General features: G+C 42.8%; 2 protein-coding genes across 3 annotated transcripts in view; one reads left to right on the top strand and one right to left on the bottom strand.

The window, feature by feature from the left end:
* Positions 1-5,745, bottom strand: part of LOC117222192 (transmembrane protein 230) — a 36,735-nt gene extending 30,990 nt beyond the window's left edge. Inside the window, exon 1 of the mRNA XM_076520378.1 lies at positions 5,311-5,745. Within this exon, the coding sequence (XP_076376493.1) occupies positions 5,311-5,353 (43 nt within the window). The 5' untranslated portion in view covers positions 5,354-5,745. The remainder of the gene's footprint in view (positions 1-5,310) is intronic.
* The window catches only part of LOC117222189 (uncharacterized), a 300,049-nt gene continuing 283,148 nt past the window's right edge, over positions 129-17,029 (top strand). For both annotated transcript variants that reach the window (XM_033473760.2, XM_033473759.2), the window contains exon 1: positions 129-1,526. In XM_033473760.2, coding sequence (XP_033329651.2) covers positions 1,512-1,526 — 15 coding nt within the window. In that variant the 5' untranslated portion in view covers positions 129-1,511. The remainder of the gene's footprint in view (positions 1,527-17,029) is intronic.

Raw genomic sequence — 17,029 nt, 5'->3', positions numbered from 1 at the left:
CTCTCTCTCACTTCTTAGACACGGTCCATCATCCAGCACAGAGCCGCGACCATCCCGTTACAAGCATGAAACATTTGGTTCCTTCGAATTCGATCCAGTCATCCTGGCGGCTCGAGTCCTTTCCGTTTTCAAAATCCGCACACGCGTCGGTGGATGCACTTGCACTGCCTTAAATCTATGCACTCCGTTCTCTTAATTTATCCATAATCAAATTCCTATCCGCAAAGTTGTTACCAAAAGAACGTCGATTATTTTCAAGCCTGCCGCTTTAACACTTTGACAAAGTCGAGCTACGCGATATCATATTACTTTCTCCACTTTCCCACGTTTCATGGATTCCAACTGAATTCGGAAGATCGAATACGCGTCAAGAAACGATTTTCCTGAGCAAACAAGTTTCTTATGCGAACGTCGCGGCGGTCAAAGTGTTAAAGGATCGAGTAATTTATTGAACGCAACCAGAGGGTACAAGTAGGTACGCATCGCTAGAACAATTCGGTAAGAAACATCGTCTACATGATCGCAATTGTCACAGATATCCACTGTAAAGTCGCAACAGTCCACATCCGACGGCGTACATTGCAAATATGGAAACGGTTCGCGAAACGCGCACGGGTGCGCATGAACGTGTCGCAACGTGTCCGCATGATGGGACGACCCAGCACACCACCGAATCAACCACAAAAGCATTGTCGTATCCGAACAATGCCGTCTTGTCCATGATCCTCGAACCCGCCAGTGGCCACAAACGTACCGTCCTCACAGTCGCGACAAGTTCGACACGCGTTCGCGTGAATCACGAATTCGCGAATCGCGATCGGAAATTAATCGAATCGGATCGTCCCGGGGTGCACTGTCACCACTCGCGGCTCGCGCGAAACTCCGTAGGGGTAGGTAAGCGACGGCACGGCGTTCGGGGACTCGGCGTCGGGGACACAACAAACAGCGCGTATTCGGGGCACAGAAAACTAACGGAAAACTAAGAGAAAACACGACGCGATCCGAGCCGACAGGAGTCCGACGGTATCCGGAGAGAGCGAGTCGATCGCCGAGCGTGGCGATCCGGGGACGAGATCGAGTGAAAATAATATCGGGATGAAGAAAACCGCGCGAGCGGTTCACGGTGTTGCTTCGCCGAGGGCTCAACGAGAACGAAGAGAGACGACAGGTGACTGGATCGCCGCGCCATGCGCGTTGCCTGTTCGGGCTCGGGATCGGTCGAGCTTGCTCGTCAACGGTCGGCCGCCTCCGGCGGCTAGTGGTGGGGCGAGCAGTGTATCCGTGACGTCACATAATTAGAGTAAATACAAAGTAGTCTTGATGGGACAGCGGCGTGCGCCGCACCGTGAGTCGCTGGTCCGCGCGCGTCAAACCTATATCGTTTCGATACACGCACACCGCGCTCTCGTGTGTAGACCGTGTTCTATCCGCGCTATGTGCCGTCAGTGTGTGTGTGCCAAAGGATCCTAGATGACTGTGGGAATAGTGAGTGACAGCCGTGCAGCAAAGAAATGGAAAAGATAGAGGTGAGTGTTGCATTTTAATCCGGAGAATTTTCGGAGTTTTTTCCAATTTTTTCGGTGGCCTTGTCGCGCGGCTCGGTCGCGCGACGGTCCACACGGTGATAAATAATAATCGCGGTGTTTCGCGGAGGGCTGTGTTTCGTTTGTCCACGGTGCGTGTGCCGGGTTCCTAAGATAACGCGTTACGCGCCGCTTTTTCATCCCCCTTCGCTCGTTCATGCTATACGAATTTACCTCGACTCGTGTTCTCCTCGCTACTCGTCCGTAATGCAGAAGTGACAGCGTGCTGATGAGTGGGGATAGGGGTAGGGGTACGGTCGGTGGAGGGGAGGGCGATCGTGTAGTTAGACATCTGGCAACGAATGCAATTGTGTGTATATATCTCTCTCTCCTCGATGTGCCCACACTATTAGACGGACTGATTACTACTACCACCGCCGCTGACGTCGCCAACCCCCTCGTCCCAGCGTTTCCTCTGTTTCATTTTCATGTCTCTCTGTCAACTTTGTGACTCTGCTTTTATCTATCTTTCTCTCGCACGTTTCTTCTCCCCCCTACCCTCGCACTCGCCGAACCCCACCACTACACCACGGTTACCCCCACCCCCGGGCAGACTCTATCTTCGTCTGTTTTACCGACTCGCATGCTTGCTTACTCTTTCTCCCGTTTACATATCTCGCTCGCTTCGCTCCCACCTCGTCCCCCTCGTATATTTGTTCTTTCTCTCTTTCTCGTGCTTCTGCACACTTTGTGCCTCTCTCTCTCTCTCTCTCTCTCTTCGGCTCGTCTCTCCTTCTCCTTGCAACGAGAGAACACCGGCCTCTCTCGCACTTGCTCGCTGGCTCTTCTCCTCCCTCTCCTCGTGTTCTCTCATTCTCAGTTAGTGAGGTATTTATAGATGTGCCTTAACCCGATTTAACACAGCCACCTCGACTCGCATTGTCCTAACGACGATTTAATGAGAAATTACATTTTTTTTTCTCCACAAGCTCCCCACCCCTGCCTCGAAGTCATTCGCCTGCTCCATTTTTTCAATGATATTCGATTCTATTTCCTTCTCCTTTTCTCTCCCTCTCCTCCCCTCTCTCTCTCTCGTTTGCTCACTCGGCGCCTTTCCTCTTTCTTTTCTCTTTCTCTTTCGCTCCGGCGCTTCTCTTTCTCCCTCCCGCCCTCGAAAGCGTGTTATTGTGGTCTAAATGGAATGCGGTAAAGGAGAATCGAAGGGAATAACACACAACAGCACTGTGTGTTCCGTGCACGCGTCCACAAGAGTTCGAATCGATAAGTGCTTCCGTTATTATTAGGATGAAATATTATGGTGCACACGGCGGACGGATAAATGGAGCATCGTCTTGTTCGAAGGAAATTTTCAGATCGCAGGTTTGCGTCAATCCTTCTTTCTCTCTCTCTCTCTCTCTTTTTCTCTGTTCTACAAAATAAAACAAAAATATGCGTGTACGTGCAAAATATAAATACATTAAACCGTGTTCGATGGAAAAATATTTAGCAGCGGAGAAAGAACAGACATGGTACAGTTTGAAAAATATTTTACAATGGTTTTTGTTATCGATTTTATTTCTCTTTCATTTTATTCGTCGCCCCTTTCGGTCGCGTTGCATTCAGCCGGAATTATTTATTCGGAGCTCGAACATGGAACAATAATTGGACTATCCGAGTGCATTTAATAATATTATTTCGCTGCAGCCCCACCACTCGCCGTCCTACACCCACCCCCTCGACTCCTGCTCTCTCTCTCTCTCTCTCTCTCTCTCTCTCTCTCTCTCTCTCTCTCTCGTTCTCTCGCTCTCTCTCGGTGTTTCCCTCTTTCTCCTTCAGTCTTTCGGTGAACGAATTGAAAGTATACATTTGAGAATTAAATCGATAATGCGGGGTCGCGAGTCACGGCTGGTAATTATTGTATCAGAGCCCGAGGAGAGCGGCGAGCGTCATTTTTGTTATCGTAACTCGTCGGAGTACATAATACGCGGAGCGCTCTCTATTGTCTTTTTCTCGTAACGAGGAAACAACAAACTCGTGCAGTTTTTCGTCGCCTTTGTGCCCTCCCACCCTCGCCGCTGCTGCCACCCCCACCCTTCACCGCCGGTGCCTCCACCACCGCTACTACCACCACTACCAATGCACTACCACCACCACCAACATCAGCAGCAGCAGCAGCAGCAGGCAGGAACGGTGACTTAAAATATTCTCTCTCTGGCTTTTCGAATAAAGTGCGCTTTTCCAACGAGCTATTTAACGTTCTTAGAAATTTCTTCTTCGTTTTTCTTCTCTCTCTCTCTCTCTCTCTCTCTCTCTCTCGCTCGCTCGCTCGCTCCTCTCTTTATCTTCATCTTACTTTCTTTCCTTACGTTTCTCGTTCCACCATCGTGTGTTCTCGTCCACGCAGTCGAAACGGGAAATATAAACTACAAGAAATGCTACAGGCAGATGCAATAATAATCAGTGCGCCAACGAAAATTCCCATCCCCCTTTCGCGACCTGTGCGCCCGAGAGCGCACAGAGAGCGTCCATGACGTAATAAAATTATATATTTATACGAGGCGAAGCTATTTGGAGTATGATAAGTGAGGCACGGTGAAAATTCTATTATGCAACATTGAATACGCTCGCACGACGACCGGCCTTTTTTCTCTCCTCCTCCCTCCCACCCTCACCCCCTTCTTTCCGCGATCATCAGCGAACGCATGGATTTTTCACGGGTATCGTAGGAAAATTTGTTTCGAGAGACATCACGGTTCGATCTCGAATTAAATGAGAACTTCGTTAAATTACTGTTTCGAGGCCACGTTTTTCATTCTATAAACGTACGGAATTCGTCGTGCACCGGAGTTACGCATAAATCGATAACAGACCCTCGCGAAAATCTACATTTTCATCGGCAGATGGAAACGGTAATTCATTTAACCGATTCCTGTTTACACAAGTATTTTCGTTTACGATGTACATTTTACAGATTTACGATAAAAATCTCTACACGCTATTTCAGACGGTAGAAGCATTAACCCTAGAACTACCCCCTGGGGTTGCCGGCGACCCCATAGAATTTTTAATTTGTCTGCTGACGTGTAAATAAATACTATAAAGTGCTCAGGTTATATAATATAATATAATAATAATAATAATAATAATAATAATAATAATAATAATAATAATAATAATAATAACATGATAATATTTTCTGTTTCGTTCGTTTATAAATTACGATATATAATATTATGTATATTGTTCTATATATTTATATATTACAACGCAACCCGATGTTACTTATGTAGAAAGCTAGAGGGATGACGTTCCAGAATTAAATACTGTGAAAATAATTAATAATTTCAGAATATTGAGTTCGGAGAACAGTTGTATTTTTCACAAGGTACAAATAAAACACCGGTGTCTGCGATATTTTCTAATTGTCCAGCGACTCGAATAACGACCATCGCGAACGTATTAATTGACGGTGGACGCGCAATCGAAATAATTTAATTAAATCGAGCCCGAGGATCGTTTTCGAGTTCCGAGCAAAAACGAGCATTGTAAACAATTGTTGCTCGCCCACTATTTATTAATTCCGCGCATCGGATTAAATAATACGTGGACAGCGATTAAAATAATGCCGCGGCCTTGCGAGCTCGCACGTACAGAAGTATGCACACACGTATATGTATACGGCCGCTACTGACTCGCGCGCGCGCGCGCGCGCTCGAGCGTTTTCTTGTTCCTTTCCCGAGCGCGCGATTCAAGTGGCTCGTAAAAAATAACAAAACATTTATATTACCTTGGCTGTAATTTCCACGGGACTCTCCCGTCTCGTTTCCCATCAAAACCTCTCGTTGAGCGCGCGCGCACGTTTATATGCGCGTGTCCGTGACACGCGTGTGGTGCAGGAATCAAAGGAACGCGTTGTTAGCCTCGCGTGAAATTTCTCAATTTCGAAATACGGTCGCGTCGCAGCGGATATTCGCGGGTATTCGAAAAACTGTTAGCTCCGGATAAAAAGATCTATTTTTGCGTTGGCCGCGGCGGAATTGCGTCACGTTCGCGGACGAGCGGATTCTCGCGGCCGATCCGCACGCGTCGCGGTATTTACGTTTAAGGATTTCAATGTTACAGAAACTCGGCGCGTACGCGTCGTCTCTGAAGTGATTAAACTTGGAATTTAGCCGAGCGAACCTGTAATTCACGTCGCCGATAACTCGGTTGCTTTCGTGCACTATGAACGCGATCGTGCTCCGACTCGGTGTTTGTGCGCGGCCTGCATGCGTGCGAGCCGACGACAAAAACAAAAACGCTTCTCACGGCAATCATTTTTGCCCGGGGATTTACGTAATATAATATTTCGCTCGCCGTTGTTCTTGATTCTTTCTAGCTCGTTCTCTTTATCTCTCTTTCGCTTCTGCGAGCGTCCTAATATAGATTTAACAACTTGGAACAGCTACGAAGAACTTTTATTCCGAATAACCATTGCGCAGAGTCGGGCCAATATTGGAAGACAATTTTATTGGAATAACATTTCCAATTAATTCCTCGAATAATACTTTGTTCGAGAAATATCTCGAATAAAATTTTATTCGAAAAATCTATCGACTAAATTGTTCGACCAACAAAAAGAAGAATATTTCCGCTAAATTGTTCGAATAACGTTCGATTCGATCAACGATTATAACTCGTTTGTTATTATGTTTATCGTTCTGATAAATTCTTATAAATCGCTTGTAACAACCGCGACGAGTTACGCTCGTTAATCGTTATTCGGATCTCTTTCCGCATAATTATCATAAATTAATTATAACAACGGACAACTTACGATCGTTGATCGACAATCGGATCGCTTCTTGTCCAACGGTTACTTTTGGAAGCCTTTCGAGCCGTCGAATTTTGTTCGCGCGTTTAGCGACTAAAACAGCTGATAAAGTTGCTCTAACAGCAAGCGTCCACGCGACGATAATCATCCTGTGATTCATCGGATCGTCGTTCCTCCTCTCATTAGACATCGTCGATAATCTCTCATTAAACGTCGGTGTTTCCCGTGGACGCGTCGCCGGTCTCTATCAAAACGCCATAAAAATTCATGGCAATGTAATGTTTCTCGCGCCCGGGAAACAGCTCGCCGCACTCGATTTGTAATTATAATTCGTTTCGAGGCTAGCCTGCGTGCTCGTACAATGTTGCACTTCGCCGGAGAGACCTGTTCGCGAAAACCGGGACGGCGCTCTGCGCGTGTGACGCGCGCGCGTCCCGTGCTCTTTCGCTTCGGTCTTCCTTTATTAATCTTATTATGCACTTCGATCCTCCGCCGTCCATGCAGTTGCCGATTCTATCTCGGCAATTTGCAATTTTGCAAAACGCCGCTCGCCGCTCCTTTCGCCGTTTATTGCTGCGCGAACGGTCGCGGAAACGTACCGTGGCAGATAAAAAAAAGAACTGCTTAGTTTTGTCAATAAATAATTCATTACATTTGTTTGAATAAAAAGATAATATAGTTGAAACTCGCCGCGTATACATTGGAACGGCCGGGAATTATGCGGCACGAGGACGATTGCTTACGAAACGCTAGAAATATTTATTTCTCATATCGTGTACAATGTTTCCTTCTTAGTATCGCTTTTAGTGGCTACCTTACCATTATTTCTACCTTGTACAAGACACGAGAAATAAATGTTTCTATTATCGGAGTTGTGTATCGAGATGTAATAAACGAGTACATATATGATTTCTATTAATATTATTCAACCATAAAATACACATTTTAATCAGGATGTTAAATATAATGGTAAATTAATTCGGTAAACGTACGATTTCTTTGAATTATTCGACCATAAAATGTAAATGTTAATCGGAACGTTGAAGATAACGATAAATTAAGCGATCCGTGACTTGTTGGAGTAAAAATGCAAGGAAATTGCAATTCTAATAGATTTAATTTTAAAAGTAACATTATAAGTGTTACAAAGACGGCTAAATTCATTTTAAATATATAATCCTTTAATACCAATTAAATAATACATCGATATCATATATATATATATATAAAATCCATATTTAACAAATATATTATTTAAGAAACGTTCGTTGCAAGTACAAATATTATCATAAGCCACATCTGCGTAATACACCTCTCCATTGAATAAAAATCTTTCGTTTTTTGTAATAAAAACTCTTACAATAATAAACGGTCAACACGATTGAACTCGCAGCGCGTATTTCCTGTTGTTTTTGTGGCTGAAATTGCGCGAGTCACAAGGACGATCGATTACGAAACGAGGAGACTAGAAACGATCGATTCCTCGATTCGTTGATATCGTCGCGGGAGATGATCAATTAATTTCGTGAAACAAGAAGCCGCGAGGTGTTTTATTAGCTGCGGCAGTTTTCGCGCGTGAAAATCGCGCCGCTTATTTTATAGCCCAAGGATGACTGCTTGCGAAACCCCGTCGGCTTTCCATTTCCTTGAAAATAAATATTAAATCCGGCAAACCCGGCGAAGTACTGATTACGACATATAATTTAATGTATGAACGCACAGGGACAGAGCGCGATTATTGTTGCGTTTCGCTCAAAGTCGTTTTAACCTAATATAACCGAAGCGGGGCTCGAAGCCATTTGCAAACAAAGCAGATTGAAATTAAGCGCGTTACGTATGCGAGAGAGCTGATGCAATTGAGTCGCGTTTTTAGCAATTTATTAAACACGAGCGAAATACAAAGTAACCGTTCGCATCTCCGCGAGCCGGGCCCCCGTTACGAGCGAGCTTGCTCCGCGCCGCGCTCGGGTCGATATCGATTGCCGAGCTTGCTCGGTGCTCGGGAATATCGTGTAAACTACTTGTTATTTCAAAACTGCAAAGAACACTATTTAGCTATTTTACAAAGTGACGTAAACTTTACGTGAGCGATAATCTGCCGTGGCGTTTACGTCACCGCCGGCGAATGAGCTATAATATAAACATAGTTTATATCCGCCGGGCAGAATTTTATTCCGCCGGTTCTCTCTTATCGGCCGAACATTATCGCCCCCTTAATTTCAACTTTGTATTTTCATTTCGCCTTTATCCGCTCGCAAAATAAAAGGGAAACAAAGGCTGAATTATTTTCGTGTGTACGCGCCGTTCGCGGTAAACACGCGAGCAACCGTGTTATATAATCTTCGTACATTTGTTTATTTATAGTTTTATATTTTGTTGCGGTCGTATTAACCGTAACGTGATCAGGGGAACACGTGTTTTACAGAGTTAACATAGACGATAGCGCGAGTGTGTTGGTAGAAGGTTTTTTTTACAATAAAATTATAACGTACAGCTGTCGTACAGTCATTTTCGCGATAGAATCGTGCAGGATAATTGTATAATTTCCCAATAAGCGTGTACATAAATTTTAACAAGTGTATAGTGAGTTTATTTGCTTATTTATATATTTGTAAACCGGTTTAACCCTTTGGTAGAACGAAAACATTTACGCGAGGCTACGGAGAACGTTTATCGCGACATTTTGCTTCGTTTAATAATAGAATTATATTACTGTTCGTTTAATAATTTAATAATACAATAATCATAATAAAATAATATTAATGGTAACAAATGATACGCGGACGTTTCAACGATCCTTTCGATTTTGTACACTATTTGTAATTGTAGCCGCCCAATTTTGCCATAGGTGTATAAAAATGCGTAATTTAGTTGTATGGCAAAACGGTGAACGGATTGCATTCGAGAAAGGGAACAGGTCGATTCAGATTGAAATCGCGGGAATTATTTAGCGCGGGATCGCTCGGCGATTTATAGAACGCGCTGTATTGTTTCCCCACTCATTAATTCAGTCGGTAATCGGCCGTGCATAGGATATTTCGTTACATTGTGTCGCATTCCCGACGTGTTTACACGTCTCTCTCTCTCTCTCTCTCCCTCTCTTTCTCACTCTCTCTCTCTCTCTCTCTCTCTCTCCCTCTCTCTCTCCCTCTCTTTCCATCGTGTTTCGTGTGTCTTCGTTGGAGCTGTTGTACGCTCGCAAACACACCTACAGCTCGAGTCAAATTCAACGAACCGAGCCGGACAGGTGCTTCGCTGACAATGAACCGCATTGTGTGCGCGTGTGCGGCTCGCAACACTCGTGTGTGCGATCTCGACACGCTCTCTCTCGCTCGCTCGCTCAGTCATTCGCATTCACACACACACACACGCACACACACATATACACACACCTCTCCACGAATCTACTGCAATTCGAATAATGATCGCGTCGGTAAACACACTTTCGCAGTTACTGACAGTGTGCGAACGCGAGTCGGACCAGAGCGGCGCACAAAAACCGGCCGCCAGATAAATTTTACGATCTTTCAGCGGCCGAACGAAATTAGCCGATAATTCATCGGCGGCCTACTCAACGGGATTCAATTGCGACTCATAATTAAAATCTGTACGCGCGCGAACGGGCATATTCGTTCGCGCGAGCGAACGCGCACGCCTCTACACAAGCGTATCGATCTTCCCGTTTCACCGAGTCACTGCCACGAGCAATCCGCGAAAAGTTGAGGCAGGTTAGGCTACTTTCTGCCAGCCTCGATTCAATTTCGGCGAAAGTATTTGAAATCAGAATACCGGGGGCCCTCCCGGAACACGGCTGTATGGATTTCGGAGAGTCCTACGATTTCTCTTACTTCGTTAGAACTTCGTCGGAACTTCGTCATCGTTCGTATCTTAGAAGAGACGATAAGCTTTACGTTTCGAATAGCCTGTCGATATAGTTCGTTTCTGTCTCGAACAAATTTATGATTGACGCTATAGCTATCGAGCGTGCAACGCTACGCGCGTTGCTTAATAATAGTGTTAACAATGAATTTAACCTAGATTTTGCAACGTTTTAATTATAAAGGTAATAAATTACGCTTCGCGGAATATTCTCGGGTAAATTGCGCTTTTTTTTAACGCTAACCGACCCCGCAATATTTTTCATTTATCCGCAAACGCGGAAATTAATATCAAATTATTATAACCGATAATATATCACAATATTAATGTACATATAATATGATATACGTTTTATCATAGTTTTAAAATAATGTCAAGATTTTATTTTGCGTCGCCCGCGATTCTATAATCATTTTTTGTGTAAGAAAATAGAAGGGGTTGTTTTATCGATCTTTTAAAGGATTCGTACTACGATATACCGAAATGAAATAAATAAAGCCACATGGAAGCTTTTAACATCGATAGCGAACGCATCGAGCAGAATAAACATTTCCCGATGCAAGCAAGAGACAACACGGCCACTTAGGCATTTGAATCGTCTAGTTGGTAAACTCCGTAGTATGTGGACTATTAAATAACATAAACATCGATTACACACGCGAATATCTTTGTGTTGTTCTCCCGTATGCGGGGAACGAAATATTTTGTAATGGTTGTACTTGAAAAGACCGCTTGAAATATTTCTTGGCAATAGGACCGCGTCGTGGAAGATACTACGATCGCGAGGAATCATAATAGTTGGCAAAGCAAACTCGCGTTCAGTTTGAACATGTCTGTTTGCGTGTCGCAAAGTACATCGCTGAAAACAAACTATTTCTTATTTACTTTTCGGAGCACTATTTCCCTCTTTATTTTACTATTTGCCCGTTTCCACTTTATTTGGATGAAAAAAATCTCCGAAGAACGTTACGCGCCAACTGAGAAAATTCTCGTGGTGAAAATATTGTGAATGTTCCTCTATGAAAATGCTCGTTTAATTTAATTTCGCGTTAGAACTGATTTCGGAGCGCGTACGTTTTTGCTCGCTCGATGAAATAAATTATTCGAGTAGGAAATTATTTGTTGTTTGGAGGTTCGAATAAACGGCAAAAATAATTACTTACCATTTACGCGGTTCTAATTAAATTATTCAAGATAATAAAATGTATTTCTTATTTATAAATATAATTTCAATCGCGTTACCGATTAATTATCATTCGATTGCTTATCATTTATTGCTTATTTAATCGCAACAAAACGATATCATCGAGTTCGCTAAGAATGACGCAAGTTCTCCAATAATAATAAATGAAGAAATTAAGATTTATCGCGCGATAAACGCGCAAAAATAAACAGTAATTACTTGTTATATGCTTTACGCCTAAATTCGAACGAAGATAACATTTTAAAGTATAAATAATAATAATAAGGAATAAATAAATTATTTGTGGAATCGCTCGAACGAATTTTGAATCGAACAGAAAATGTAAAACGTTGCGAGAAAACGAAATATTAATTCAACTTGTAACTTGTTGTTCGCTATTTAAAATATGTATTTTTGCCGAATTCTGCGTCCGAGCAGCCAGAAATTAAAACGATCACGGTGTTTCACAATAATTCGGCCTTGAGGAGGTTAAATATGGATCTGTTTCGAATTTGCCGGGAATAACATCGTCATTTACGGCGGCGTTCTCCCGTTACGTGTTCATCAACGAGATTAAAATCCTTTTGATCGAAATTTTTGGAATCCTCTTTGCGCGGCGCGCGTGAATGCAACGCTCGGTCGAAAAAACACGACCGGCATTTTCAGCTGCCGCTGTTAGGGGATTTCTCCATCTGGTGCCTCCGGTCTCGTAATGCAATCGTCGAGATGCATTTTATTGCGGGACTTATACGTACCTCGAGCAAACACCGAACAGGAAATAAGTGTTTATCGCGTTATTCCATTATTTGGATCTTCCTCGCGGATTTCTCTTTGGTGGGGCGGGGGGGGGGGGGGGGAAACAGTAATTTTTATGCTCGAGCTTGCGAAAATTGAAGAGGTTTTGCGTAAGAAAAAACAATGCAAGCGCCAGAAATGTAATTTTTTCGGAGCAAGAGAAAAAACACTGCTGCATTCGAGCTGTCGACAGAACTCGATTGATTTTTTTATTTCTTATATCAATAATTACGTAAATTCATAAATAAGAGAATTGTTTTTAGAGCAAAGCCTGTACGCGCCTCGCATTTTAGTTGCAGAATTTAAAGCACCGCGAATTATTTAAGAACGTCGACGTACAGGAGAAAAGAAAATGTTTCAATTGTGCCGCTTGCATTGTTTTCTACAAACGTTGCAACGATTGTGCACGCGCGTTATCCCGCCGCATTATGCGAGTACAACTTCCGCGGAAACTATCTGCAAGGAGAGCCGATAGCACGGCTAATGCTATTCGGCTCGCATCGAACTAAATATAGTTGCGGCTTCCGTTGAAAAATCGAAACTTCAGAAGTCCGTGTCCGTGACAACCGACACACATAAATCTGTTTCCAATCACCGCCGGCAGACGAACGGCCTTTGTTTTACTCGAGTTTCACGCGCGCGTAATTGCGGACCTGCACACATAGTAATTAAAGTGACTCTGAAATGACTGGCTCGTTACCTTTTCAGAAGGTATTATCAAATTCTACGCCAGTCGCTCCTCTAATTTACCAGCAATAAATTCATTTCGCGACTACAACGCTTCTTAATCTCTCTCTCTCTCTTCCTTTCTCTTTCTCTCTGTGTGTGTGTGATTTACTCTCAATTAAATTATTTCGTAACCAACATTTCTTCGGACAATTCTTCGGCAGTTTATAATGTGGCTTGGATTCGTTTCTACCAGAGAATTACCTTATCAATTATGGAACGATGTTCTTCTTCGACACGGCTTTAGACCTTCGTCTCTATTGTGACGTAAAATCAATTTTGTTAAGATCTTTATTGAGGTATTTTAGACTTTGATCTACGGTGGAACTTTGTTCACGTTCTCGTCATTGAAACGACGAGAGGTTTTGTTTCCGTGAAGTTTCAATCTCTTGGACGATTGTCACAATTGTGAACAAATACAAATAGTTAATAAGATGTTCAAAGTATTATTTCTATTATTTAATGAATTATTGAAAACGATAAAAGCGATTAGAAAAAATTAAAAACTATTCAAGACAATTTTCTAGTTTGTTTTTGTCTCGTTTGGTAAACCACACCCTTATATAATAGTATAATGTATCTGGACTCTGTCATTTAATATAACCTTTATTTTGCACCATATCTGTAGTTTTGAGTCAGCCTGTACCGGCAGAGGGTAGGATATTCGTCTAAATCGTGGCCGTTGATTCGGCGTGGTTCGTTTCTTGCCGTTCCCGACCCACCCCTCGTTCCCGCTCTTTCCTGCTAACGACATTAAAGGAAAGTACCCCGTAGCTGCCTTAATGGAATTTACTTTTGTAGCTTCGCAGAGCTCACCATACTTTACAGAGTAAATTGCACCGCGAGGGCGGATCTCGGGGAAACAAGTGTCTCGATTTGACGGGGACAATGGGACGCGCTTCTTGCGACGTTATGTCGCGAACGGCGAGTCAAAGGCAACCCTTCTGTGCCCGTTGAAACCCCGAATCGCTTCGAGAAAGATCCTCGAACGCGTCACGCTATTCGCGGACCGTCGCAAATTCGTCTTTTCGTTTCCATAGTTTTTTCGTTTCGAAAACACGGCTCGATAGACGTTGCGTTTTTCTCTGCTAGCCAGGCAGGAACATCTCTCTTTCTCTCTCTCTCTCTCTTTTTCTACCTCCAGTCGAGCCGCCTAACGCGTTTAGATTTGTTTGATCGCGTGCAGTAAGGCACTCGTCAAAGTAAAGAGCCGATAAGAAGCTTTCGTTCGATCAAGATAACGCCTTGGATGCGGAGGAAACAGTCGTCGAGTGCAACGATACCGGCCACTCGTTCGCCAGTCGCCACGTTGACGATCGTTACGATAATAATAATAAGAAAAATGATAATAAGAGCAGTAATAGGAACAATACGAATAAGAAGAATTATTCTTATCAAAGTACATACACAACTAGGTGATGATTATAAGACATTACAGGAAGTACATACATAACAGACAAATGTTGAAAATGCGACAAATATATCTGAATGATAACAAAATATCGTATTTGTATATTTCTATTTTCTATTATTTCTAATATATATAATGTATATGTATTATTCATATATTTGTATATATATATTTATATTATTTATTTTATATTTATGATATATTGGAAATAATAGAAATATACAGATATGATATTCTGCTAGGTTTTTTGTGAATCTGCTACCACGTTGATCGCGACAGTAATAACAAGAATAGCGGTAATGATAATAGTAATAATATCGAGAATAATGAAAATAACAATAATCGTAGCGGTAATAGTAGATCATAATACTGGCCGGTGGAAAGTTGCATCGGAATAAATTCGTGTCCCGCCGTTTTATGGTCGCCGATGCGAATTTTATACGTTCCCGAAGAGTGAAAGCCGTTTTCAATGGATTCGCGTATATGCACAGACGCGGTAACACACAGAGGCAAACACAAGCGCGTCGACTGGCATAACCCAACGAACACCTGGTTGTTCTAACGAGAATGGAGACTGTGATATAGGCGCGAGTTTATAAAGCAATCTCCGCCGGATTATTTTATTTGGCCGCGTGTTGCATCGATCGGCATTTCGAAGTTGTCGTCAAAAATTCAACGACACCATTGAAAATTTTCCAACGATATTTGCGAGTGCGTTGCACCAGGCGGCGACGCGGCGGTGGAATCGGGATCGCAGCGGGAATCGATAGCTACAGTAAATTCTTTCTAATTGTGCAGAAAAATGGACAATTTGGGAAGAGGATGTACGATTATTCGAGAGCTTCGCGGCTCAGCTTTTTATAGTTACCGATTGTCGACAACTATGAAAACGAGCAGATTTTTTGGCACGATCCGAGCGTCAATTAGGATCGTTCTTTCCGCGCAATTTCCGTATCGCATTAACGAGCGCTCGCGATCTTCGTTGTTTATGTAATGTCGCGAGATTGATCCGTCCTTATTTCGCGTTCATCGATGCCACCGCTCGATTACTTATGGACGAGAGTGTACAGCCTGGCCGGGGCATGGTTAGCAACAATTAGACTGCGGAAGTTTATGGAATTATAGCATCCACCGACCCGGGGAACTCGGTGAAACATTCAATTAATGTTTAACATAGGATACACCGACGGCAGAACTGTAGAAAATATCACTTTGGAACGAACAATGTTCATACAAATTATTCGCAAATCATTTTCGACGGTTGAACACAGATTACTGAAAGCGAAAAGAACTACGAAATTGATATTAATATTAATGGATATCAGAGACCATAAGTTTCTAATCGAAGCGAGAAGAAATTTGAGTATAAACGTGAAATGTTTTACTTAAAATGTGTTCGATTGTTAATTAACGATCGCAAACGACTGGAATTATTTTTTCTAAACATTATAAATTAGGCAAATGGTTTTTTTATTACATGTAACCATTATCGACGACGGAAAATAGTTTTTACTTACAAATAATCATTACGGACGACGACAATTGTCTTTTTTGTTTGTTACAAATAAGTAAATATTTAAGTGAACACATTCGAATGGCAAATTTTAATTAATATATTTAAAGGGTCGAAAATTCAGGCGATCGTTTAATTTCTAGATAAAAGTAAATACGGTCGAGGTTACGACGGAGAGCGGATTTTTCGCGCGGACTGTACGCGATGCTAAAATTCTAATCGGCAAAATTAGTCGCGGGGAGAGGGGCGGTACAGTCGGCGCGGAAAGTCTGGCTGACCGCGTTTACAAGTAGGAAAGTTATGAAATCAATTCAGCAACGTAGAATCCGTTCGTTCGCTAACGGTGCGCGATCGTGTGCGTGCGTTCGCGCGCGCGTGTTCGCCTTTCCGTGCGCGTGCTTCTGTGTGTTGCGCGTTGTGTTGGTTGGCTGTTATTTCTTTTGATGGGCGCGACACGCCGTTTCCCAGCGGTCACACGCGACCGAGAACCGTCTTTCGATCGGACGTTTTAGTTTTCTCTTCCCCTTCCGGTTGTAATCAGTTTCCTTATTAAATTCTGCAGATTAGTTGTTAGAAGTAATATTAATAATTTCATGAAAGGATAATTTCAAATTCGTTTTACGAGTTATCGTACTTTATTTGAATTTAATTTATTGTACTCTCTATTCGAGTTTAATTTATTGCATTCTATTTGAGTTTAATTTATTGCATTTTATTCGAGTTTAATTCATCGTATTTTATTCGAGTCTAATTTATTGTATTACGTTATTCTTGTTTTATTTCATCTATTCTATTCTATCGCGTGTGGTATGCGACGCGTAAGAAGATGGACCACTTGTAATCCGCGAGGAGATCGATGCAGTTCATTTTTTATTCAATTCTGCGGATTAGCGCCGAGTTCGCGTGAAAGGACGAGTGAAAGAGAAGGAAAGAAAGGGAGCGAGAAACGCGGAGGGCGGGTGTGTGCCTTGTGCATGTGTGCGCGACAGAGAAAGAGGCGTAGAGAGGAGATCGATAATTAATGTCGAGGGTGGAAGTTTGAAGCTTTCCTAAATAATGGGAATCGAATTAAATCGAACGGTCCTGGCCGCCCGGTTTCCGCTGTTAATCAACACAATACGAACGCGTAATTGCATTTACGCAATTAATAATGGTAATTGCGCGTGCGTACAATGCGGCTTGGAAT

Source organism: Megalopta genalis, chromosome 3 (assembly GCF_051020955.1).
Source record: "Megalopta genalis isolate 19385.01 chromosome 3, iyMegGena1_principal, whole genome shotgun sequence".
In the NCBI taxonomy this organism is placed as follows: domain Eukaryota; kingdom Metazoa; phylum Arthropoda; class Insecta; order Hymenoptera; family Halictidae; genus Megalopta; species Megalopta genalis.
Note: the sequence above shows the minus strand (reverse complement) of the source record. Positions and strands in the feature narration are given on the sequence as shown.